We start from the raw sequence: 27,506 nt of genomic DNA, 5'->3' as shown, positions 1-27,506 counted from the left end.
TGTTAGTCTCTAAGGTGCCACAAGTACTCCTGTTCTTTTTAAGAAGAGATGAGTAACAGAAGGGGGAAATTAGTTTGGAGAAATTAGTTTTTGTAATGACCCTCGGCTACCACTCTGAAACCTCTCATAGATTTGATGTGGCGCAAAAGCAAAATAGCAAACTGACAAGATAATGCAGGTCATTACATAATAAAAAGACACAAACAAAATTAAAATAAAAGTGGCCCTGCTGGAGTGGTGCAGATGTTTTTAAATGCCAAGGTGTGTTTGTGATGCAAATACAAAACGTGCATCGCAACAGCACTGATTGTTGCATCCCTACAAACTATGCCGTTGTTCTGTAGACGAGTGTGTTGTTCTGAAACGCTATTTAATTTAAATTGGTGATATTCCAACAGAGGCTCCTGAGCTGCAAGAGACTCTTTCACTGTGTGATTTAATTATTAACCAATCAGGAGGCGTTTGCGATGTAATTAACCAATTGTAGTTGATAAAATAATAATACTTGGTCAGCCATTATGTGGTGAGAATTATATATACTAAATATTTCCCCGTCATACTGTTTAAATATGAATACATAGCACAATAGTAAACGAAACAATGAATTCACACTCCTGTGGCTCTTTTGGGGAATGTTGATCGCTAATTTGGCTCCTGAACCCCTGAGGTCTGAGTATCACTGCTTTAAATTTAAGGGTTGATCACAAATTGAAAAAACCCAGCATTCCCCTAAGATAGAAATAACTAGTATTTAAAGCTCATGTAATTCCCTAAAGTAAAAATGACTATTTGATTAAAATAAGGGTGGTTGGTTTTTTTTACTTTAGCCCCAAACAACAGAGCGTTGAATATTATAACAACACACAAAGAACAGCAAAGGGAGAGAAAAATGAAGAGGCACAAACAAGGGAGAAAACGTCTTGCTGAGATTTGATACAGAATGCTGCTGAGACAGCAAGGGGGTACGAAGGCCGTTACAGATATTAGGAGTGGCAGAAGAGAATACTCTTTCACCAGCAATGGCCAGATTGTGTCAAGGGACAGAAATAACGTGACTGGAGGGTGGAGAAGACCTGGAGGGGAGTGGTAAGATGAAATCTATGTGATAAGAAAGGGGGAAGTCCCCGAGGGAGGCAGTGTTGACTGGCATATTGAGCAGTGGTTCTGAACCTTTCCAGACTACTGTACCCCTTTCAAGAATTTGATTTGTCTTGTCTACACCCAAGTTTCACCTCACTCCAAAACTTACAGAATCAGACATAAAAATACAGAATTGTCACAGCACACTGTTACTGAAACATGGCTGACTTTCTCATTTTTACCATATAATTATAAAATAAATCAATTGGCATATAAATATTGGGTTTACATTTCAGTGTATAGTATATAGAGCAGTATAAACAAGTCATTGTCTATAAAATTTTAGTTTGTACTGACTTCGCTAGTGCTTTTTATGTAGCCTGTTGTAAAACTAGGCAAATGTCTAGATGAGTTGATGTACCCCCTGGAAGACCTCTGCATACCCCCACGTACCCCTGGTTGAGAACCACTAGTACAGAGCATTGGCCTGGGAATTAGGAGACCCTAGTTCTCTTCTTGATGTGGCCTTGGGCAAGATACTTCACCACACTGTGCCTCAGTTTCCCCATCTATAAAATGGAAATCATGATGCTTTTGTAAAGCAATCTGAGATCCACTGCTGAAAAACGCTATATAAGAGCTAGGTATTGTTTTATTTTCAGTTTCGAGCTGGCTGCAGGAAGCCAGCGGGGTTGTCTGAGACTAGGAGTGAGGTACTGTAGGTGTGAAAAGCCTACTCAGCACCAGGTTGATTGTGAACATGCTGGAGATTTGGGAAGGCCATCAAGAATTGAGTCAGCATAGAGCCAGGATACGGATTTCAGCACAGGAGCAGCTGGGGCAGTGTAGACATGAGCAGAATTGCAGAGATGAGGATAGGAAGATATCCAGGCACAGATCTGACTAATGTTTCTTTCATTATTATTTTCTTTTTGTGCAGCGCCTCGCACAATGGGGTCCTGGTCCATGCCTGGAGCTCCTATACACTATGGGAATACAAACAGTGTTTCTATTACAGTAGGGCCTAGAGATCCCAACTCTGATCAGGGCCCCATTGTGCTAGGCGCCGTACAAACACATATTGAGAGACGTTCCCTGACAAGGAAATAGACAAGACAGACGTGGGTGAAAGAAGAGAAGTATTATCCTCCTTTTACAGAGGGAAAACTGACGTTATTTGTCCGAAGTTGCACAAGATGCAGAGCCGGGACTTGAAACCAGATTTCCTGAGTCCCAGGCCAGTGAAGGGTATGTGTCTACACTGCCATTAGACACTCATAGCTGGCCCGCCTGGCAGAGTCCTAGAGCCTAGGCTCCAGCCCAAGCCTGAACATCTACTGCAATTAAACAGCCCCTTGGGCGAAGCCCCACGAGCCCAAGTCAGCTGGCACAGAGCTTTTCATTGCAGTGTAGATGTACCCTACTCACAAAATCACCCTTCCTATAGTGAAAGCACCTTTTAATTTTCACCAATCACATTTCAGAGCCACCTCCTTGAATCCCTGCCAAGCGGAACACCCCCAAAGTGGCAGCCGTACTTGTAAATATCCAATGACTCGGTAGCCTAATTTTATACAGAGCAGAGCACGGTGAAACTCTTCCTGACAGCTGTGCGGTCTGCGCAAACCACGTACTGTGTCCCGAGAAATTGTGCGTCACCTGGAAGAGCCAGTAAGAGCAGGCGTTTTACCATTAATTTCGGAGTCAAGCCAACGCTGAGTGCTTTTAAAAAAACTTCACCCTACTGATCAGCTAAGCCACAATCATTTATTTCTCCTTCTTATCCTCGTCTGCCAATGAGATTTAGACAGCTGCGACTGCTAATTTTATGAATGAAAAGCTACACAAGTTTCCTCCTATGAAGTGTAGCCTGTGACACAGCCATTGGCCTAGTTGAATATACGTCTGTGGATTTACAGGGACTACTTTTTGGACAATGCCTGCTTTAAGTCGTGTAGCCATTAATACTTTCTTCCCTGTCGCTGGTGGGTTGAAGTGGATAGAGGATGTCTAGGGGGATTGTGTACTTTCTGATAGAAGTTTTGGTTGGGTCTTGAACTCAACCATGTGCTCAGCCTTTGCTTTTAGACACTGAGGAATCAAAGACTGTGTAAATACCTTTTGAACCCAGTTCAGCCCTGGTGTAAGCAGGTGCAACTGAGTTTCTGATTTTATGCCAGGGTTAGATGTGTCTGTCCAGAGGAAGCAGGACTGGGACAATGGATCGAGCCCCTCGTTCTGAAATCCTGCTAATGGAAGTGATTACTGTCAAAAAAGGGCTACTGCAATGGAAAGGGAAATGAGGCAGCGGAACTCAGGGGGTTGAAGGAGGAGTGGGTGAGGGGGACTCTGAAAGCCAAGTTCAGATTCCAGACTGAAGTTGGATGCTGCTTTTGAGAATCTCTTGATGAGGAGCGCTACGACCCTGGCTGTCTGATCAAATTATGCTGGCAACTAATCAAGATCTAGAGCCCTTGATCGAAGTATTTGATTTTGACTGGCTTTGGTCTGATTTGCTTATCTGCACATCAAGTGTCTGAACATTAGCCATGTCTTGAAGTATGGCCTACTGAATGTCCTTTCTGAATGTCAATGACTCCTTTGGAGCATCGTTTTTTGTTACCGTGTGTCTCTCTGCTTCCAAGCTGCCAGACATCGTTGTCTTTGCTGTGAGTGCAGGATTGGACCCTGACTCCCATCTTTTGGTAAGACCTGGTGGGGAAGGCAAACAGTGTGGACACTAGGGCCTTCGTGGCTACCGGGGTACACTGAGGATCATGTCAGCTTTGACCTATTTGAATAATTCTGTCCAAGAGCAGGAATCGGAGCAATAACAGGTGCTCTTGGGCAGTGTGGATGCAGGGGCCTGATTCTGATTTTGCTTAAACAGATTTTATGCCATTGTAATTCCACGTATTTAAATGGAGTCACTCCTGATTTGCACCACTGTAAACAAGAATAGAACTGGACCCCAGGCATCTACAGTCACGCTCTCTGACTCCTCTCCAAAGAACTGTAAGGCCCGATCCTGATCTAAGCTGCGGGCACAGTAATGACCCAGAGACTCAGTAATGCTCACCTCACTCTGAAGGGGAGGGGGGCAAAGCCAAGAGGGAAGAAAGAACATGATAAAAGGGAGAGACATCTGCCATGCTCTCTCTCCTCCACCTACATCTACAGATACCCCCACCAAGTGACTGAAACGCTGATCAAAGGGGAGAGCGTGGCTGAAAAGTAACCAGCCAGCCTGTGGTGAGAAGCATCTAAGTTTGTAAGGACATTGAGAGTGCTAAGATCAGCTTAGAAGGCGTTTTGATTTTATTTCATTTGACCAAATCTGACTTGTTGTGCTTTGACTTATAATCACTTAAAATTTATCTTTATAGTTAATACATCTGTTTGTTCTACCTGAAGCAGTGCATTTGGTTTGAAGTGTGTCAGAGGCTCCTCTTGGGATAACAGGCCTGGTACATATCAATTTCATTGTTAAATTGACAAACTTATATAAGCTTGCAGTGTCCAGCGGGTATTAACTGGCACTGCAAGACGGAGGTTCCTAGGGTTGTGTCTGGGACCGGCGATATTGGCTAGTGTCATTCACTTGCAAGTAGCTGGGAGCAGCTTACATGTCAGAGGCTGTGCGCGAACAGCCCAGGAGTGGGGTTCTCACAGCAGAGCAGAGTAAGGCTGGCTCCCAGAGTCAAGGATTGGAGAGACCTAGCAGATCACTGGTCCAGATAACACCAGAGGGGAATGTCACAGAGGGAGATTGGTGCGGGAGGGGTGAGGGTTCTGAGAGGGAGTCTGGGAGTGGGGTGGGGTGCAGGTTCTGAGAGGCAGTTTGGGTGCAGGAGGGGGTGCGGACTCAGGGAGGGAGTTTGGGTGTAGGATGCGGGCTCTGGGAGGCTGTTTGGGTGCGGGAGGGGGGCTCTGGGAGGGTGCAGGAGGGGTTGCGGGCTCTGGGAGCGGGAGGAGGTGCAGGATCTGGGAGGGAGTTTGGGTGCGGAGGGGGGGCGGGCTCTGGAAAGGAGTTTGGTGCCGGAGGGGGTGAGGGGTCGGGCTTTGGGAGGGAGTTTGGGTGCTGGAGGGGGTGAGGGTTCGGGCTGTAGTAGGGAGTTTGGGTGCCGGCGGGGGTTGGGGGGGTGCGGCGCTTACCTCGGGCGGCTCCCAAAAGCGACCAGCACACCCTCTGGCAGCAGCTTCTAGGCAGCCAATGAGAGCTGCAGAGTCGGCGCTGGGATGGGAGCAGCATGCGAAAACTCCCTGTCCCCCTCCTCCCCCCAGGGGTTCCGGTCACTTCCGGGAGCAGCACAGGGTGAGGGCGGGCAGGAAGCCTGCCTTAGCCCCACTGCGCGGCCACCGGTGAAGGCGGCCAGGGGACCCAGGGCCTTTTAATCACCTGGGCCACTGGAAATTGTCCCCTTTGTGCCCCGCCGCTGTCGGTGGGCCTGGGCAACGGAGTGCCCACGTTCAGGCAGTCCTGTCGGTTCTGCTATCGTAACAGTGCTGTTCTCTGAGAGCGTAGCAGGGCCTGGGTTTGAGCAGGAGTTTACACCTTCAAGGCCAGTCTGGGGACAGGAACATCTGAAACTGATTCTGAGGAGAAACTCCTTTACTGTGACACGGGGGTGGTCAGCGATGAACTAGGCTACGGGGCCTTTAAGCAACTACCTCCTCAAGAACCTCTTCCTGGGGATGAAAGACGGTTTTCCCCCATTGGCTGCCTAACAAGTGACCATGGACTCTGATTGCACCACCTGCTGCATGTAACACTAGGCCCCACCAATGCAGAACTCCTTTCCTGGGGGGTTGCGGGCTTCCCTTCTGAGCGCAGCTAGGGTTAGGCTCTGTGGAAGGAGGTGTGGGACGCTGTGCATGGGACCTGACAAGCCCTGGGTTAAGACCTTGGCTTAGGCAGCCAGAGGTCTCACAGCCTGAAGCTTGGAAACACGGCAAACCTCAAGAGTAATGGCTGGGGAGCCGAACTTTAGAGGGTGTTCACTGAATGCAGTCCCTATCAGATTCCATTAATGTAATGGGAGCTGCAGTAAACCGACTGTGAGCCGCTGACATACCCATGGCCAGGACCCAGCAGCTGCCCTGGTTCTCGATTGGGGGGGAATAGAATGGGGAGGGGGTCTCCGTTCTCGATGGGAGCTCGTGTGTATTGAACTGTTTTGAAAACCTGGCCCTAGACTCTGTTTCAGTTTGAACCCAGAATGATCTAAGGGTTTTTAATCGTGGGGATTGAAGTGGGTGTTGTAAATCCCTTTTCCCTCAGTGCATTAACTGACCTCTCATAACTGTATTGACTTTTAAAGGCTCTTAGAAAGTTATAAAGGTTCCAATAAGCCCTGCCAAGCAGGATATATTGCTGTGGTGTGTATTGGACAGCTTGCCCACCAGAGAGAGGCAAGGTCTTAGCCACGCATACATCTGACCACTGACGTGTGGACAAGTGGCCGCGCAAACAACTGATTATATCTCTTCCTGACATACTGGCTTAGCTGTGAGCCTGGGGTAGGCAGAGAGCGTTATTTCCAGCATAGCATCCGAGTCTGGTATCTGCAGCATCGCGCAGTGCAGAAGATGCTGACCAAATACCATATTCCCTGGACATAACACATACCAGTGAGAACACTCAAAATGAGCAGCAAAGTCTTGTCAACGTATGGCATAGGGCCTACCGTAGGGCTGCGTTATTGCAGCACACAAGCTAGTGACAATCCAGCAATTCTGGGCCCCCTCTTGTCCATGGCTTTGCCCATTTATTTTAATTTGATCATGCAGGATTTCTGGGTACTGAACACCATGTGACAACCATGTTAGGTGCAATGTGACCACTTACTGGAGATGGTAAGACATTACCTCAAATCCTGCAATATAATTTTTTTGTTCACTATAACAGCTCATTCAGGGTATAGATTCAGAATATACAGTGAAATGAAATGGGATTTGGGCACTTGACTCCCTTCAGTTGATTTGAAAATCTCAGTCATAATGACAAGGTGAAAATCTCCCATCTGCCGTGATTGCTACAGTGCTTTCTAAACATGGATCCATCCAATCATTTACAGCACTACATCACAGAGCGAGATACCAAGGTGCAATTGCTGATTCTCTCCATGGTGGCATTAGACTTGTCTTTCAGAAGAACATAAGAACGGCCATACTGGTCAGACCAAAGGTCTATCTAACCCCGTATCCTGTCTTCTGACAGTGGCCAATGCCAGGTGCCCCAGATGGAAGGAACAGAACAGGGAATCATCAAGTGATCCATTCCCAGCTTCTGGCAAACAGGGACCAGGAATGCCATCCCTGCCCATCAGCCATTGCTGCACCTACCCTCCATGAATGTATCTAGTTCTTTTTTGAACCCTGTTATAGTCTTGGCCTTCACAACATCCTCTAGCAAGGAGCTTGACAGATTGATGAATAGATGCCTAATACTCCCTTTACAATGGTTTTACAGGGTCAAACTGAACTTGCCTCCCTAGTCCTATAAGGCTCTGTCTCAAGTCAGTTTTTCTTGTGAAAGGAAACTATTTTAAGGCACAGGTTTAAAAAGTCTTTTCCACTAACACAGTTGTTCTGGCCAGGTGAGGCCAAGGCACAACTTCATTAAGGCCCAGATAAAATAAAGCACTAAGCGTATGCTTGACTTTAAAATCAATGGGACTTAAAGGCCAGTCTTAAGCATGTGCTTAAGTGCTTTGCCAAATTCGGGCCAAGAACAGGTTTTAAAATCCATTCTCAAGACTACATCACTGTTTGCAAACACAGCTCCTAGCCAAATCTCTCTCTCAGACCTTTGACAGTCTGTGTGCAAGGGTCACATTAGAGTAGTCTTCTCCAAAATTCATTGATTTTTCAATATAAACAGAAGGATAAAATTAAAGATATGGGACAAATGATCAAATAATATTGATTTGTCACAAACTCTGGCATAACTCATGGGATGGGATGTATGATAGGGCTGGAAATGGCCTCCTGGGTCCTTACTTCCAAACCCTGCGTGGAGCAGGATTTTCCTCTCCACTAGTCCATCAGATGTTTAATTCATCCTACACTGAAACACCTCTTGTGAAAGTGCCTGAGTGAGCTCCCTAAGGCAGATCGGTCTGCTGGCTAACTGCTTCACTGTTCAGCCTTTGTTGTATAATATCTAACTTCCCTGGATAAAATAGTCAAAGGTGCCGAACTTCCATTTTCACAAGGGATTTAGGCTCCTAGGCCCAGATCCTCGAAGGTACTGAGGTGCCGAACTCCCTCGGAGCCAAAGTCTCATTGAAAGTCAGTGGAACTTACGCTCCTAAGGGTGAAATCCTTGCTCCGTGGTAATCAATGACAAAACTTCCATTGATTTCAGTGGAGCCAAGATTTCTCCCTCAAGCTATGTCTACACTGCAATTAAAAGCCCAGAGCCGGCTTGTGCCCACTGATTCAGGCTCGTGGGGCTCGGGCTAAGGGGCTGTTTAATTGTGTTGTGGATGTTCAGACTGGGGCTGGAGCCTGGGGCTGGAGCCTTCAAGGTGGGAGGGTCCCAGAGCTCAAGCTTCAGTCCCAATGTCTACACCACAATTAAACAGCCCCTTAGCCCGAGCCAACTGGCACAGGACAGCCACAAGTGTTTAATTGTCTAAGGCCCAGATTCTTAAAGTATTTAGGCTCCTAACTTCTATTGATTTCAGTGGAGCCTAAGTCACTTCGGAAAATAGATGCTTTCAAAAATTGAATCCATTGTCCCATTTGTTTAGTTTCAAGGTCTGGTGTTTGTTCTGCTTTTGTTAACCACTGTAAACAATTTCTGCCCCTATTTAACTGCTGACTATCGGTAGGCACGGATCATTTCCCACAACGATGGAGTTTTCTGTAAGTTGCACTCCAGATCTAAGGTGCAAGTAAATGACATCTTCCTAAGCAGGAAATGTTTTCCAGAGCTGAATTGGTAGTAGTATTACAGTAGCACCTAGAAGTCATAGCTGTGCTAGTCACTGTACAAAAACAAGGTAAGAGGCTTACAAGCCTCAAAGAGTTTACAATCGAACTAAAGCGAGACAGACAAAGGGTGGGAGGAAAACAGAGGCAGGAAGTGACTCGTCCAAGGATACACAGCGGCAGAGCTGGGACGGGAAGCCAGGTTTCCTGATTCCCACTCCAGTACCCGACCCACTGGACCACACTGCCTCTAATTGCGGAACGAGGCAGGAGGTGGTGGAAGGTGGATGTTGGCAAGTGGTATAAGTTAGTCTGAGTGCATGGAACTGTAAGGGAAAGTAACTTTCATGACAAGAGGCCAGAATAATGTATTAGTGAATTACAGGGTGGCGTGTTTTAACTTAGCTGCTTTTCCTGCAGTACCTTCTTCTGCATGCTCCTTCGTATGTAAGTGACTTCAATGTCACCTTCCGCTTGACTGGTATGTAATTTACCCCAGGCTACCCATCACCTACCTATCAAGTTTATGAAAGGGCTCCCCATTACTTCTAGGAAGCAGACGCCGGAGATTGTTTGCAATGATAGCAAAGAGCTACACCTCATATCTAAAAACAGGGAAAATGAGGCTAGATGTTCAATAAATGCCTTAACAGTCAAAGCAATTACACATCAGAAGGGTCTGCCTGAGGGAGTTCACAGAGGTGCTGTCACACACGGTGTTTGTGTAGATGGCATAAAACTTTTGAAGGAGTAGGTGCCCTGAGGGGATTGGAGGTCATTCCATGCCCTACCATAATAGCCTGTGAAATGATTTGCAATAAGTGAGAAATTACATGAATTCCTTTTTGGTGTGTTGGTACACTGTTGCTATAGTGATGTTAATTATGATTAACTTGTTTGACTTTCATGTGGGTGCAGAGTGTAACCCTTGAGGAACTCAGTTGAAGTGTAATGTCAAAAAGGCTCCAGCATTGGTAAAGAGCTAGAAGACACATGCTTCATTTTTCTCAAATCTAAAGAGAGAATTCATAGGGCTACTAAATAATATTTCTTTGTCTATACAGTTTGGGACAACTCGGGATCCTCTAGTTTGAAGGTCGGTCGTGTGTTCACGCCACTGAGCTCAGGAGTGGGCTATAAATGTGGCCAGTTGTGACTTTATAACAACATTTAATAAAAGGAAGATCATACATTATTGGGAATAGAAGCACTCTATTTGCAAATTCCTCATTAAAACTAGACAGCTCCTTCATGAATTAGTAATTATCTCAGCATTTAAAATACAGTGTTTCAATGCAAAAATAAATGTAATTAAGTACCATACAGGTGTCTGGCAAACAAAATTCACAGGTACTAACAGCTCCAGCATCTGGCTATCACTTCAGTGCTTTAAGTACCATGTAGGTATCTTGCAAACAAAACTAGCAGGACTCTCTCTTTAGCTGGGTGATAGAGCATTTACCTGGGATACTTTACTGCCATGTTACCCTAACCCCACTTCTCAGCTCTCCAATGAAACCAATGTATGTTGTGTATGGCTAAATAGATAAACTGATGAGAAATTATTCAGGTGTAAAAAGCATGGCTAAATAGTGCTATGTAGTTGAGAAATTAGTTCACTATATGCCTCATTCTAAAATCAATGGTCCACATCAGACTGGTAGTTTTAAAGCAACAATCTCTATGCTTTCTGCCTAGAAATGGCCCTGAATTGCCAAAGCAATCTTCCATGGGGAAATGCTAAATTTTGCAACATGTTCAGAGCAAGAGCAATGGTCAAAAAATAATTCAGACAAACACATAGAGGTTTTTACATGAAACATGTTCATTTAGAAATTGATGAGAAAACTTCAGCTGTGGAATACTGGATATTTTTTAGGGCAGATGCAATTTCAACTTTCCTCCTTTTAGCTTTTCTCACAAGTCTTACAATCTCATTACATTGCTGGAAGAAGCATACAACTCCTAGGTAATTTGATAGAACAGGGTAGTTATTTTACAAAGTCTGTTAAAGCACTGAATTCATCTTAGATTAAAATTCTCCCATTCTAGCAAGACTAGTGGGAATTTGCATTAAATGTATAGATTCTTGCAACTTTGTACCCCTCACTGACTTAAAACATTGATACTTTAAAAGGGAAAAGATACAATAGAGGAAAAATGTTGAACCAGAAACCATTTAATCTACTGTCTATATAGGTATTAAGCTTTATAAAATTAAGCATAAGAAGTAAATAGTTCTGGAAAATCTTCTAATCTTATTTTGTACTATGAAAATGAAATTATAAATGTCCAGAAGACAGAGACATAAGACTCCCTTCATCATGCTATCTAGCCACTAGTTAAACTGTCTCAGTCCTGTGAAGTATGGATAGCATAGTTGTTTATAAGACCGCAGGAATACTATATTTTGAAACACGACAGAGCACTATAACATTTCCTAGGATGATGATATTGTTTTCTTCATAAAAATTGTTTACCTGCTTTCCCTAATGAAATCAATTGCAAATCTCCCTTTGACCTCCATGGGACTAAGATTTGGCCCTGAGAAAGTTGAATCCAAAGAAAGACACAGCTGAATTTCTTGGGGGAAATCCTGTGAAAACAAAGCAGGTGAAACAGAACTTACCTTTAAAGAAGGACAGAAACAAAGATGCCCATAGATACAATCCGGAGTAAACAAATCCCAAACACTTCTCTGTGAGCATTGTCCAAACAGACTCGGAGTGCCACTTCTAAGCAGGCAGCAAAGCAGAATGCTGTCTTTGTGACAGCACCAAATGCTTGATAGAGTCAATGGTTAACAGTGCTAATAAGCCCTTCAACCAATTTCCTACCAAGAGAGGAAAGTACATGTGCCCAGCTGTCTCTTCAGTCTAAGGAAGCCAAGTTCAGTGCTGCTTAAGTAAATCCAAGTGCATGCCAAGGCTTGCTAGAGTTTTTTTCCTGGCGCTCTGCACCTTTTCTAGTGCAGAAACAAATGCCAGCGAGACAGCACAAGAGGGGTGTGCATAAAGGGGAGGGGGAGCAAAGGGCCAGTGCTGCCTGGGAGAGATTTTCCACGTCCCCACTGTCTGTAAGTAACTCCGAGGCAGCACGTTCCAGTGCTAGTACTAGAGTGCCTCTAGAGCTACGGCTCAGGCAAGGCGAGCTGCAGCCCCGTTCCCTTTACCTGCCAATGTGATTTCTAGCAGGGAACTGGCGCCTGCCCCTGTGTGGAATTAAATGCAGAGAAAGCCTCCACTGTGTGGACGTTCAGATTTTAGCAGCACAGAAGTCAGAAAGCGGAGCCCCGGGGGCCTCAGACAGTCTTCACTCTGCCCCTTTGCCTGTGTGCATGGCAGACAGCCCTTCAGTCATGGCTCCAGCCAGAGACAAATAGCTGTCCCCTCCCCCTCAGGCTTCCTCTCAGCCAGGAGATTTTTGCACACACTCTGGTCCATTCCCTTTTTCTCAGCTCCACTTTTTTATTGGCCAAGCACCAGCAATAAAATGTTAGACGTGAATAACGTGTACTTCAAACCTGGCATTTTCTCGATTCTTCCCCCAGCCTCCAACTTCCACTTTCTCAAAGATGCAGTCAGGACGGATTGGCACACTCCTGCATTGCCACCCACAAGGCAACTTCGCACAGTCAGACTCTGCGCTGTGATACCAGCAGGGGGCACCTCAGGCCAGCCCCTCAAGGATCCTCCAGACCCCCAAGCACCATCCCACGGCTGTTCTCTTTCTGACCAGGGACGTCCCCTGGGTTGGAACAATCCGCTCTTCAGGTGCTTTGCTGCCCAGCTCTCTTTCAGCACCTGTTGGGCTCGTCCATCTCCAGGGAATGCCCTCTCTCAGACCTAGTGCTCTGACTGTCACTAAAACAGAAGACGTGGGGAGGCAGCCTGGTCTAGTGAGTAGGGTTTTGGATTTGGATTCAAGAGACCTGCTCTGCCACTGACCTGCTGTGTGACCTTGGGCAAGGCCCTTCCACTCTCTGTGCCTCTGTTTCCCTTCCCACATTTTTTTCTATCTCCTCTGTATGTTCTCGGGGGGCAGAAACTGTCTCTCACTGTGTTAGTACAGCACTTAGCACAATAGGGCCCTGAGCTTAGTGGGGACCCCTAGGGGCTACCGTCATCTATGTAATAAAATTCCAGGATTGTCACTCTGTGTGTCACTCGGAGCCTAAAATGTCTGTTGAGTCAGGGTGAAACTATGGAAACAGCTACAGGCAGGGCTGAGGGCTCTTTTTGTTCAGAATATCTCCAGGTTAAATCAGCACTGGGATTTGCAGTCTGTTACTGTCCTCTTTTTAAGCTCTCAGCCATTTTCTTTATGAATTACACCACTGTGACAGTACAGCATGTATCTATGCCATGCCAAGAGTCCTAGACCACTGTGACATCAGAGGTAACTCAACCAATTACCACCCTTACTCTACAACTAATTTGAATATAACAATTTCATTGGTTGTATGAGGGGAGACTTGGCCCTGCTGCCACAGATCTTCAAAACCACCCACACTACAACACAACCAGCAAACACAATAACCCCAACGCACATAGCCCCCTCCCTGCAGCACCCACCCCTTATTTGCCACCCACAACTGTCTAAGCACAACACAACCAGCACACAATAACACCAAGCAACTCTCTGAAGTCTCAAATGTCTGTTGAGCCACTGTGAAGTGGTAGAGACAGCTACCATAGAATCATAGTATATCAGGGTTGGAAGAGACCTCAGGAGGTCATCTAGTCCAACCCCCTGCTCAAAGCAGGACCAATTCCCAACTAAATCATCCCAGCCAGGGCTTTGTCAAGCCTGACCTTAAAAACCTCTAAGGAAGGAGATTCCACCACCTCCCTAGGTAACCCATTCCAGTGCTTCACCACCCTCCTAGTGAAAAAGTTTTTCCTAATATCCAACCTAAACCTCCCCCACTGCAACTTGAGACCATTACTCCTTGTTCTGTCATCTGCTACCACTGAGAACAGTCTAGAGCCATCCTCTTTGGAACCCCCCCTCAGGTAGTTGAAAGCAGCTATCAATCCCCCCTCATTCTTCTCTTCTGGAGACTAAACAATCCCAGTTCCCTCAGCTTCTCCTCATAAGTCATGTGCTCCAGCCCCCTGATAATTTTTGTTGCCCTCCGCTGGACTCTTTCCAATTTTTCCACATCCTTCTTGTAGTGTGGGGCCCAAAACTGGACACAGTACTCCAGATGAGGCCTCACCAATGTCGAATAAAGGGGAACGATCACGTTCCTCGATCTGCTGGCAATGCCCCTACTTATACAGCCCAAAATGCCGTTAGCCTTCTTGGCAACAAAGGCACACTGTTGACTCATATCCAGCTTCTCGTGCAGCATGGTTGAGAGCTTGTTTTTGCTTTGACAAGCTCCAGGTTCAAGCATCACTGGGATTTTTAGTCTCTTACTGTCCAGTTTTTAAGCTGTCAGCCATTTTCATCTTTTTTACACATGTATGACAGCATGGGCTTTCAGCTACTGGTATAAATAATAATCTCATGACAGCCCTACATACTGCCTAGTCACGCTCCAACTTCTATTCCCTGGCTGGCCAGGGTGGGTGAGGCCTCTCCCCGGGTTGGTGGAATCAGTTTAGTTGCATATTACCCAGCTGTCTTTCAGTGCCTCTTGGGCTTATGCCGCGCCATGGGATATCCTCAGTGAAACTGTGTGAAGTGAAGTGTCTCAAACCACGGTCAGCGTTCGGCACATCAGGGCTCTGTGCCCCATGGCTTGTCTCACATTTGGGGGGTGTGGAAGGAGGGGTTCCATTTCCTGCGGAGCTCATTGCTAGGGTGGGAAGAATTCGGGCATTTTCATAGTTAATGTTTTTCCTCTTTCCTTCACCCCTTCTTCTGACTTCACAAAAAACTCTGGCTGCAATCGCATGTTGTCCCTCCCCCGTTGCTTTGTCCTGTGCCTCCAAGAGGATCCTGGCTAGCTCCAGCGTGGCATTGGCTCAGTCACGACCAAGCTGGAGCACCTCAAAGCGTTCCAGGGCTTCCTCCAGCGATTCCCATCAATCCAGCTCCAGGGCAGTGGGGAAAGCCTCAAAGGTTTCTCCTGCTCAGGGGATCGAGAGTCAAGAGGCCCAGCAGGGCGCCAAGACTCTTCACTGGCACTGCCCAGCTCATGCTAAGTCCAGCAAGATGGACGGTAGCTCTGGCTGGACTCGGAAAAGGACTTAGAGGTCCTGGTGCTAACCAACTGACCGTGAACTCCCAGTGCGACGCTGTGACTCAAATGGCTAACGTCATCCAGGGGGAGATTGAGCAAGAGCAGGAGGTGGCATTACCTCTGGATGTGGCATTGGTGAGACCCTGAAGTGTTGTGTCCAGTTCCAGTGCCCACACATAGGGGCCATACCTAGGAGAGGCCTGGGCAAGCATGAGAATAGGTGGCCAGTCCAGAGTGCCCTGTGCTCCAGCCATCCCTTCCTGATCAATTGCCCCTTGGGGGCTATTGCAACCAGGGCATAATTTAGAGCAACGCCAAAGCATCTCTAAGCTACCATGGGGGGCAAGTTCTCTGATCCTGTGACCAGCCACAATTGGCACCTCTGTGGCTCCCTGGCCCTGCTGGGCACAGCAGAACATTGAGCCCCCAGGGGGAGCTCAACACCTCCTCTTACTGTTTATTCAGCTAAACACCGCATAATGGGGACTACCCTCTTTCCAAAGCCCATCCGCACTGTGGGTCGCACACCAAGGAATACAGTGGCACGTATTAGATGTGATTGTTTATTGCAGGGAGATGTTGCTAATGGAATTACTAACCCCCATAACCTTGTAAAATCAGACACATCAGACATTGCCTTCCCCATTTATTTATTTTTTAATAGCTTACTATCGTCACCGGAGCACATTAGGAAAGAAGCGTTGCAGAGACAGCAGCTGCTTTTGATGCTGTGCTGGGACTTCAGTCCACCCCTACAGTCATCATAATTAAAGATTGTTATTGTCTTTTCCTGTAGAGACGTTCTGGCAATTAAATCGACTCGGAGAATAATTCCTTTTTTTTCCCTTTTATAACACAGGTTGTTTTTTTCTTGTTGTTTCTAAAATACGAAGTGGACTAAAGCACTTCAGACAGCTAACGCCTCTAGTTGAAGTGCTCCTTTGCTCATACCATTGACCCACAGGTTTGTAGTAACCAATCTCCATCTGTCTGCCTCTTTTGATCAAAGTTCGTTGATAGTATCAAAACGATAGCCAGTAAATATGGAAAACCAGTCTCCCCCATAAATATGGGCACGTCTCTGAGCTTCCAAGATTCTGGAGCCCAGGGAATGACAGTGAAGGGGTTAAGGAGAAGGGTCACCATGGAGGGGAGGTCCATTGGTGCTGGAGGTAGGGATGCAGGGGGTGCTGCCACACCGCCTGGTTTGAAGTGGTTTCCTTTGTATACAGAGTTTACAGTTTGGCTCAGTGGCTCTCAGCACCCCCACTACAGAAATTGTTCCAGCCTCCCTGGGAAGATCTGAGATTAACATGCTTTGGTGCTGCTGTAAGGATATGGTCTTTTCCTGTAGCCATATTGTAAGACCTATGGCCTTTATCTGTAGCCATATTAGGAGGACAGCAGCCATTAGCCAAGAAGCAAAAAGCCACATCCTCACGTTTCATCTAAATTACATTAAAACAATGTAATATCAGACTATTAAGAAATAGGACAGGATCAAATAGTACCCACCATCACCAGATAAAGAAACTGATGTTAAGGTGGTTAAAGAAAACTTAGTTTGATAGCATTCTGTCTGGCAAGCAATCACTTATCAACAGTTGTGGTTGTGAAATCCTCATTTCTTTATTGTTTTGTCTTTATGGTCCCCACTTCTCTATTCTTTGTCTGTATGATCTCTGTCTGATACTATTGTTTCTGTCTGTTTCATAATTTTATTTTGCTAGGTGTAAATCAATTAAGGTGGTGGGGTATGATTGGTTAGAGAATTTTGTTACAATATGTTAGGATTGGTTAGTAAAATTTTAGTAAAATGATTGGTTACGGTACAGCTAAGCAGGACCCAAGTTTCACTATATAAACTGGGGTCCAAGAAGAAGACCAGCAGAAGAACAAGATGGAGGATAGCTAATGTGATGCCAATTTTTAAAAAGGACTCCAGAGGTGATCCCAGCAATTACAGGCCGATACGCCTGACTTCTATACTGGGCAAACTGGTTGAAACAAAATTGTCAGACACATAGATGAACATAATTTGTTGGGGAAGAGTCAACATGGTTTTTGTAAAGGGAAACCATGCCTCACCAATCTACTAGAATTCTTTGAGGGGGTCAACAAGCATGTGGACAAGGGGGATCCAGTGGATATAGTATACTTAGATTTTCAGAAATCCTTTGACAAGGTCCCTCACAAAGACTCTTAAGCAAAGTAAGCTGTCATGGGATAAGAGGGAAAGTCCTCTTATGGATCGGTAACTGGTTAAAAGATAGGAAACAAAGGGTAGGAATAAATGATCGGTTTTCAGAATGGAGAGAGGAGATATCCCCAGGAGTCTGTACTGGGACCAGTCCTATTGAACATATTCATAAACGATCTGGAAAAAGGGGTAAACAGTGAGGTGGTAAAATTTGCAGATGATACAAAACTACTCAAGATCTGCAGAGGGATTTAGGCACTGCCACACTCAGCATTACAGTGCCCAACTTTTAGGCATCTTGAAAGCCTGAATTCCTGCACAGAGAGAGAGAGTTGCCTACAAATAGGAATCACAGGCGCCGACTTTCCAAAGTGCCGGGGGGTGCTCAACCTCCGGCTCTGCCTCAGGCCCCACCTCCACGGCCCCGCCCCGCCCCGCCCCGCCTCTTCCCGCCCAGTTCCACCCCCTCCCTGGAGCGTGTCATGTCCTCACTCCTCCCCCCCAGCCTCCTGCACGCTGCAAAACAGCTGATCGCTGTGGGCGGTAGGCGCTGGGAGGGTGGGGGAGGCACTGATCTGTGGGGCCCACTGACAGGCGGGAGGTGCTGAGCGGGGTGGAGGGGATCTGAAAGGGGGGCTGCCGGTGGGTGCACAGCACCCACCGTTTTTACCCATGGGTGCTCCAGCCCCGGAACACCCACGGAGTTGGCGCTTATGAATAAGAACCACCAAAGCCGGCACACTAGGCAGGTAGCCTCCTTAGGTAGCCGATGGGAGATGTTGATGAGAAGGATGTGTCCTCTGCCCTGGCCCTTCACCTGTCTCTGCTAGCGGAAGGTGGGTAGAGTGGTGGGGGGGGGTTGGTTAGGCAGCAGCCAAGCCAGGTTTATATGGATCGCGGTGGTGCCCACCAATGGGACTTAGGCACCTAAATCTGGGCTGTAGGAACTTAAGTCCCTGTGTGGATCTGACTCTCAGACTTTCTGAGCCAAACTCAGAGCTGTGGTAGGCGACCAGATGTCCCGATTTTATAGCGAGAGTCTTGAGGCTCCACCCTGTCCCGATTTTTCACACTTGCTATCTGGTCAGCCTAGAGCATGAAGGGGCCTACACCTGTATTTTAAGTCTGTCTGAGTCTCGAGGGAGTCTAACTTGGTGTAACATACGTGCTTTGAGGGGCATAAAAGGGGTATACGTTACCCAGTGTAGGTTCCTTTTAGATTGATTTTTAACTCCCCCCTAAATTTGTTCCCTCCAGCCGAGCGTCATGCCAGCACCGTTTGAAGCAGCCACTTCCTTGAAGGTCGCTCTAGGCTTTCTGTTCATTCACTCTTTCTAAACTTAACAGAGCCCCTTCAGGGGACAATCGGAACAAAGCTGGAAAGTGTAAAGCGGAGACTTGATCTTACTCCTGACTGGTGAAGCTGTAACCGCTTCTGGCCCTGAGAACTTGCTCTTAGTCATGCATCCGAAGAAGTGGGTTGTAGCCCACGAAAGCTTATGCTCTAATAAATTTGTTAGTCTCTAAGGTGCCACAAGTACTCCTGTTATTTTTGCGGATACAGACTAACACGGCTGCTACTCTGAAACCTCTTAGTCATACAGTGAAGCGTCCTTCCGTACCCAGCTGCACAACACAGGGACGATCACTACAGAACAGAGAGGCCCAAAAGAAGACTAGAGCCTGGGAAAAGTGGAGCAATGAGAAGAGGGGAGGTTGTGAAGCACAAGTTACTTAGAATAGCTAGCTAGGTACTTGCAGGCCCTCAGCATCAGGCTATCTCCATTTCACAGGGAACTGAGGCATGGGAGAATGTAGATGACTTGCCCCTGGCTGCACAGGAAGTCTGTAGCTGAGCTAGGAACTGAACACAGATCTCCTGAATTCTGGTCTAGTGCTGTATCCACTAACCCACCCACCCTAACTCGGGGGAGGTGGTACCTGACGGCATGTCTACACTGCCTAGGGCGCTAACCTCCCAGCCCGGGTCGACAGACTTGTGGGAGAGTGGCTTGTGCTGGCGCTTTAAAAAGAGCTGTGTAGACGTTGTGTCTCAGGCTGGAGGCAGGGCTCTGAAACCTGGGCGGGCTTGGGCTGGGGAGCCCGCGCTCCAGCCAGAGCCGGTCCGTCCACACAGCTCTTGTTAGAGCACCCGGGCCCAGCCTCACTGCAACAAGACTGGGGACCCAGGCTGGGAGGCTCGCAGTGTCGACGTGCCCCGAGAAATCAATGGAAGGATGGAGTAACGAAGGGAAGGGAAAGGAAATCAGTCTTGTGTGTGTCAATAAACCCGACGTACCCATCTGTGCTGCTGCAGGAACCAGGATGTGTGCACTACTTCGCTCACTACAGCCACGGGGATTTATTACTTAAATATGGCTTGTGCACGGATTTTTTTTCTTGATTTAGGTTCCCGAACAGCCCAAAGCCTAACATTCAGACAAAGGGCGTGTTTTGGTAAACAAGGAGCTAGACTATTTGTGGAGCTGAATTTACCTGAGTCAAACAGCCCTGTACTGATTTAATTCTGCTGCTACGAACTCACTTTAAAAGTAGGCCCCTTTTACCTCTTGGGTTGTGTGAATCCTTCTGGGATTTCAGTCACTAATGCTCTGGCGGTGTGAGAACTTGCCATTGTTTTATTCTGCACTTCTGCTGATGAGAATTAAGGCTAAGATTTAGTCCCGGGTATTTTTAGTAAAAGTCATGGACAGGTCATGGGCAATAAACAAAAATTCACGGCCCGTGACCTGTCCATGACTTATATTATAAATACCCCTGACTAAATCTTGTGGGGCTGCTGATGTGGGGGGCAGGCTCCACTCCTGGGAGAGGCCCAGGGGAGCCAGTGCCAGGGGCCCGTGGCACCAGCTGATGGGGGCCACAAGCAGCGGCTGCTCCAGCCACCCAGGGCCAGCTGCCATGGGACCGCCTGAGCAGCAGCCGATGCGGCTGGCCCCAGGGACCACCTGAGCAGCGGCTGGTGCAGCTGGCCCCAGGGCTGGTGTGGCTGGCTGCCAGATCACCCCAACAACTGGCTGCAGAGCTGCTCCAGCAACAGCCGGCGTGGCTGTCCTCAGGGCCACATGAGCAGCTGGCCCCAGAGCCAGCTGCTTGGGTGGCCCTGGGGTCAGCCACACTGGCCGCTGCAGAAGTCGCAGAAAGTCAGGTCACACAGGCCTTATCGCAGTTGTTTGCTCTCTTAGCACACAAAGTCTCTGGCACATGCTGCGTGGCTAGCAGCTCCATAAGGAGAGGGGTGGAGTGAAAGCAATGGAGTGACCACCGGCTACCAGAGTCACTCTGCGTAGCCAATGCCACTGCTGAATGTGATCTGCAGGAGACGCTGTACTCACCACAGTACGATGCCTCCAGCAGCACTGTAACCCAACAGCGCTAAAAAATATAAGGTTCTGCAGCAAATTCCTGGCCAGGGAAAGGGAGAGATTTGCTTTTCCAATGGACCCAGCTATTCCTATTGCCAAAGGTGGCACTGGGAACTCTCCGGTTGGCTGAAGAAAACAAGAGCTGAGCTTAGCCGGGAGCAGGCTACTCAAGGAGCCTTGGAGGAGGCAGGCAGTCATGTCAGGTCTGGGACAAGTTGAAGGGCAAATGTTTAAGACTTGAGGTTTTGAAAGCCACCTCGTGGATCTGGATGCCGAGTTCCCGTTAAGATGAATGGGGATTTGATACCTAACCCCCCTGGATGGCTTTGAAAATGTCAACCTAACTTCAGAAGAGCCTTGTCTCCATTTAGAGCATCTTCCAAAGGGTAGGCACAACAGCAGGGATTTCCCTGAAGAGCTTGACTGTATTCATAGATTACACCCATGGTCCACGCTTGACATAAGAGATAGAAGGAGTAATGATGCGACCATGGTTAATAATAGGCAGAAGAACATAATTCATAATGTCGCAATATGATCTGCAGAGCCAGGCCTTTGTCTGATTGCATATTTTTGCATAGTTTTATGAACTAGAGAACAAATTCTAGAGCCAAGAGAATTTCACAATCTCCCTATCACGTTAAGGCATGTGGTCATCATGCCAAATATGCTGGGTTTTCCTCTTTATAGGAAGAATGTAGCCAGTTAGATTCTTCATTTCTGAAAACTTCTGATGAGCAATCTGGTTGCTAGGATCCAGGTAATCATAGAATATCAGGGTTGGAAGGGGCCTCAGGAGGTCATCTAGTCCAACCCCCTGCTCAAAGCAGGACCAATTCCCAACTAAATCATCCCAGCCAGGGCTTTGTCAAGCCTGACCTTAAAAACCTCTAAGGAAGGAGATTCCACCACCTCCCTAGGTAACCCATTCCAGTGCTTCACCACCCTCCTAGTGAAAAAGTTTTTCCTAATATCCAACCTAAACCTCCCCCACTGCAACTTGAGACCATTACTCCTTGTTCTGTCATCTGCTACCACTGAGAACAGTCTAGATCCATCCTCTTTGGAACCCCCTTTCAGGTAGTTGAAGGCTGCTATCAAATACCCCCTCATTCTTCTCTTCTGCAGACTAAACAATCCCAGTTCCCTCAGCCTCTCCTCATAACTCATGTGCTCCAGCCCTCTGATCATTTTTGTTGCCCTCCGCTGGACTCTTTCCAATTTTTCCATATCCTTCTTGTAGTGTGGGGCCCAAAACTGGACACAGTACTCCAGATGAGGCTTCACCAATGTCGAATAGAGGGGAATGATCACGTCCCTCGATCTGCTGGCAATGCCCCTACTTATACAGCCCAAAATGCCGTTAGCCTTCTTGGCAACAAGGGCACACTGTTGTCTCTAGATATGTCTTCTCGTCCATTGTAACCCCTAGGTCCTTTTCTGCAGAACTGCTTCCTAGCCATTCGGTCCCTAGTCTGTAACAGTGCATGGGATTCTTCAGTCCTAAGTGCAGGACTCGGCACTTGTCCTTGTTGAACCTCATCAGGTTTCTTTTGGCCCAATCCTCTAATTTGTCTAGGTCCCTCTGTATCCTATCCCTACCCTCCAGCATATATACCACTCCTCCCAGTTTAGTGTCATCTGAAAACTTGCTGAGGGTGCAATCAACGCCATCCTCCAGATCATTAATGAAGATATTGAACAAAACTGGCCCCAGGACCTACCCCGGGGCACTCCACTTGAAACCGGCTGCCAACTAGACATGGAGTCGTTGATCACTACCCATTGAGCCCGACGATTTAGCCATCTTTCTATCCACCTTATAGTCCATTCATCCAGCCCATACTTCTTTAACTTGCTGGCAAGAATACTGTGGGAGACCGTATCAAAAGCTTTGCTAAAGTCAAGAAATAACACATCCACTGCTTTCCCCTCATTCACAGAGTCAGTTCTCTCCTCATAGAAGGCAGTTAGGTTAGTCAGGCACGACTTCCCCTTGGTGAATCCATGCTGACTGTTCCTGATCACTTTCCTCTCCTCTAAGTGCTTCAGAATTGATTCCTTGAGGACCTGCTCCATGATTTTTCCAGGGACTGAGGTGAGGCTGACTGGCCTGTAGTTCCCCGGATCCTCCTCCTTCCCTTTTTTAAAGATGGGCACTACATTAGCCTTTTTCCAGTCATCCGGGACCTCCCCCGATCGCCATGAGTTTTCAAAGATAATGCCCAATGGCTCTGCAATCACATCTGCCAACTCCTTTAGCACCCTCGGATGCAGCGCATCCCGCCCCATGGATTTGTGCTCGTCCAGTTTTTCTAAATAGTCCCGAACCACTTCTTTCTCCACAGAGGGCTGGTCACCTTCTCCCCATACTGTGCTGCCCAGTGCAGCAGTCTGGGAGCTGACCTTGTTCGTGAAGACAGAGGCAAAAAAATCATTGAGTACATTAGCTTTTTCCACATCCTCTGTTACTAGGTTGCCTCCCTCATTCAGTAAGTGGCCCACACTTTCCTTGACTTTCTTCTTGTTGCTAACATACCTGAAGAAACCCTTCTTGTTACTCTTAACATTTCTTGCTAGCTGCAACTCCAAGTGTGATTTGGCCTTCCTGATTTCACTCCTGCATGCCTGAGCAATATTTTTATACTCCTCCCTGGTCATTTGTCCAATCTTCCACTTCTTGTAAGCTTCTTTTTTGCGTTTAAGGTCAGCAAGGATTTCACTGTTAAGCCAAGCTGGTCGCCTGCCATATTTACTGTTCTTTCTACACATTGGGATGTTTTTTTCCTGCAACCTCAATAAGGATTCTTTAAAATACAGCCAGCTCTCCTGGACTCCTTTCCCCGTCATGTTATTCTCCCAGGGGATCCTGCCCATCTGTTCCCTGAGGGAGTCAAAGTCTGCTTTTCTGAAGTCCAGGGTCCGTATTCTGCTGCTCTCCTTTCTTCCTTGTGTCAGGATCCTGCACTCGACCATCATTCATGGTCACTGCCTCCCAGGTTCCCATCCACTTTTGCTTCCCCTACTAATTCTTCCTGGTTTGTGAGCAGCAGGTCTAGAAGAGCTCTGCCCCTAGTTGGTTCCTCCAGCACTTGCACCAGGAAATTGTCCCCTACACTTTCCAAAAACTTCCTGGATTGTCTGTGCACCGCTGCATTGCTCTCCCAGCAGATATCAGGGTGATTAAAGTCTCCCATGAGAACCAGGGCCTGCGATCTAGTAACTTCTGCTAGTTGCCAGAAGAAAGCCTCGTCCACCTCATCCCCCTGGTCTGGTGGTCTATAGCAGACTCCGACCATGACATCACCCTTGTTGCTCACACTTCTAAACTTAATCCAGAGACTCTCAGGTTTTTCTGCAGTTTCATACTGGAGCTCTGAGCAGTCATACTCCTCTCTTACATACAATGCAACTCCCCCACCTTTTCTGCCCTGCCTGTCCTTCCTGAACAGTTTATATCCATCCATGACAGTACTCCAGTCATGTGAGTTATCCCACCAAGTCTCTGTTATTCCAATGACATCATAGTTCCTTGACTGTGCCAGGACTTCCAGTTCTCCCTGCTTGTTTCCCAGGCTTCTTGCATTTGTGTATAGGCACTTAAGATAACTCGCTGATTGTCCCACTTTCTCAGTCTGAGACAGGAGTCCTACTTCTTGCACTCTCCTGCTCGTGCTTCCTCCCGGTATCCCATTTCCCCACTTACCTCAGGGCTTTGGTCTCCTTCCCCCGGTGAACCTAGTTTAAAGCCCTCCTCACTAGGTTAGCCAGCCTGCTTCCGAAGATGCTCTTCCCTCTCTTCGTTAGGTGGAGCCCGTCTCTGTCTAGCACTCCTCCTTCTTGGAACACCATCCCATGGTCGAAGAATCCAAAGTCTTCTCTCCGACACCACCTACATAGCCATTCGTTGACTTCCACAATTCGACGGTCTCTACCCAGGCCTTTTCCCTGCACAGGGAGGATGGACGAGAACACCACTTGCGCCTCAAACTCCTTTATCCTTCTTCCCAGAGCCACGTAGTCTGCAGTGATCCGCTCAAGGTCATTCTTGGCAATATCATTGGTGCCCACGTGGAGAAGCAGGAAGGGGTAGCGATCCGAGGGCTTGATGAGTCTCGGCAGTCTCTCCGTCACATCGTGAATCCTAGCTCCTGGCAAGCAGCAGACCTCTCGGTTTTCTTGGTTGGGGCGGCAGATAGATGACTCAGTCCCCCTGAGGAGGGAGTCCCCGACCACCACCACCCTCCTCCTTCTCTTGGGAGCGGTGGTCGTGGAACCGCCATCCCTAGGACAGTGCATCTCATGCCTTCCAATCGGTGGAGTCACCCTCTGCTCCCTTCCCTCAGATGTATCATCTAGTCCACTCTCCGCATTAGTACCTGTGGAGAGAACATGAAAACGGTTGCTCAGTTGTATCTCCATTGCTGGTACATGGACGCTCCTCTTTCTTCTTCTGGAGGTCACAATATTGCAGCCTCAGCTAGTGCTGAAATCCCAGAGTCACTGGCTGCCAGATTTGTGTTTCAGGCCTTGATTCAGCAAGTACTTATGCAGATGCTTAAATCCCATTGACTTCAATGAGACTTCTGAATGGGACCTTCAGTCCTGTCTTAGAATAAAGCTAAAAATTCAGGTGAGCAATATCTTAGAATTGGATCCAGTTCACCAATGAAGGTTCAGATGGACTCAGATAAAGGCAACAACCACTGGTTTTCAGACATCGCTAACATTAGTGAGGTTTGGAAAACATGGCCTGTGAGGAAAGGATGAAAGAACATGTTTCCTCTAGAGAAGACTGAGGAGGGACACAACAGTCTTCAAATAGGTAAGAGGTTGTGATAAAAAGGGTGGTGATCAATTGTTCTCCATGTCCACAGAGGGTAGGACAAGAAGTAATCAGCTTAGTCTGCAGCAAGAGAGATTTAGGTTAGCTATTAGAGAAAACTTTGGGGCAGTTGGAGGATTTTAAGAACAGGTTGAACAAACATTTGGCAGGGATGGTCTAGGTTTACTTGGCCGAGTCTCAGCACAGGGAGCTAGACTAGGTGACCTCTCGAGGTCGCTTCCAGCTTACATTTCTATGACAGGCCATGTCAGCAGTGCCGGACACTGCCTTGTGCAAAGTCCTAGTTCAAGCCACCTGGGTTTGTCCTTGACTGGGGCAACAGTGTCTTAAATCACATCTTAAAAAAAAAAACACCCCCAGAGACTATAAACATAAATTAATCAAAAAAACATCGGCCCTCCGGGCTTTCATCTACATCTCCCTCCTTTGTAAGGCAGGAAGTTCTAAGGTGCTAGCTAGCGGCCTGGGAGAGAGCTATCACCCCATTTGAAGTCCCAAACTCTTCTGTTGCCTCCCTTCCTCTTTCTCCCTCTTTGGGCATGGCTTGCCTTCATTAGCTGCAGCAGCTGGGGGGAGGGGGGGGTGTCTCTCCAGAAGTGACATTTTTCACAGCTGAGCTGGGATGAGAGCTGGACTTGCTGTCTGCTGGCAGGAAGGGTTCTTAACTCTTCTGCCTGTGTTTTGTGTGAGGTTTGTTGACTCCATCACAGGGTCCTACCCTGAAAAACCAGCCAAAATCTGCTGAGCAGCCTGTTAAGACTGAAAATAATCTGTCTGTTTGAAATGAAGAGACAAAGAAGCTGGTCAGATTAACGCCGAGAAAAGCCATTTCTAATGACAGACAAATAGTCATAGTTCGTGCATCATCCTCTGATAAGTAGATCAAATACAAATAGAGAGGAACAGATAAAAATAAGTAATCTGATTCCCTCACCAGGGATTTGCTAAGAAGTTGCTCTGAAACAAGGGTCAGGGCGTATTTATCACAGAATAACAATATGTGGGGGGAAGAGCTCAAATAACTCAGGATCTGATCAAAAATAACAGATCAAACATTGACTTTTGTAAAAACAAGGGGAAGGCATGGAGGCTGTTCTAATTAGTACTTAAATAATTACACAAACACATTCCAGTGGGAAACCATTTCCCATGTAAAACCAAGGGGAATGATGGTTGCACATCAGTATATAGAAGGAGGTGTTCTCCCCAAATTCATTATTTCAGGCACGGGATAGTTAAGGGCACACATGCAAAAGTAGCTGTTACTGAAAGGAGAAATACTCAAAATCAAAAGAGACATAAAAATTACTGTTATGGAAGAGGCAGTGTGAAATGTCAGTTCTTGTAATATATCTAGTGCTACTTCTACAGTAGATGACAATGTGATGTGAAAAGCATGCTGGAAAGAGAAAATACAAATGTCAACATTTGGAAAATGCACCCAAAAAAATATGAAATGTGAAAAGGGAAACAAAAACTGTCGCCAAAAGTCTTCATGGAAGTACAGTGATTGCTACAAAGGCAATCAGAAACCACAGTGAGGCAGGCATGTAAGAACCTAGACAAATAGGTAGACTGGATGGATACAAAAGCAAGTGAAGGCATTCAGATAGCAGCGTGCCCAGTGAAACAGATAATAAAACCGTGACAAGAAGCCCACATATGGTGCTTGTTTATGACAGAGGAATCACAGACAAAACAAGGACACAGAAAAAGATCAACAGAAGAGAAATTACACAGGAGACATCACGTAGTTGACACGTTCTTCTCCAACTGGAAATACTTCATGATAGAGAGAGGGCCCAGTTTTCAAACTTGGAGCAAACATTTGTGGAGTAGCTATGCTAGTGTAACCTTCTGCCA

At 47.1% G+C, this 27,506-nt stretch overlaps 1 protein-coding gene across 1 annotated transcript in view; it reads right to left on the bottom strand.

Moving 5' to 3' along the window:
• The window catches only part of LOC112110887 (neuronal acetylcholine receptor subunit alpha-7-like), a 108,058-nt gene extending 96,332 nt beyond the window's left edge, over positions 1-11,726 (bottom strand). Inside the window, exon 1 of the mRNA XM_026663330.1 lies at positions 11,648-11,726. Within this exon, the coding sequence (XP_026519115.1) occupies positions 11,648-11,726 (79 nt within the window). The remainder of the gene's footprint in view (positions 1-11,647) is intronic.
• Between the last annotated feature and the right edge of the window lie 15,780 nt (positions 11,727-27,506).

Source organism: Terrapene carolina, unplaced genomic scaffold (assembly GCF_002925995.2).
Source record: "Terrapene carolina triunguis isolate 2854851 unplaced genomic scaffold, T_m_triunguis-2.0 Scaffold33356, whole genome shotgun sequence".
Taxonomy (NCBI): domain Eukaryota; kingdom Metazoa; phylum Chordata; order Testudines; family Emydidae; genus Terrapene; species Terrapene triunguis.
The sequence above is the reverse complement of the archived record's forward strand: the minus strand, read 5'-3'. Positions and strand labels throughout refer to the sequence as shown.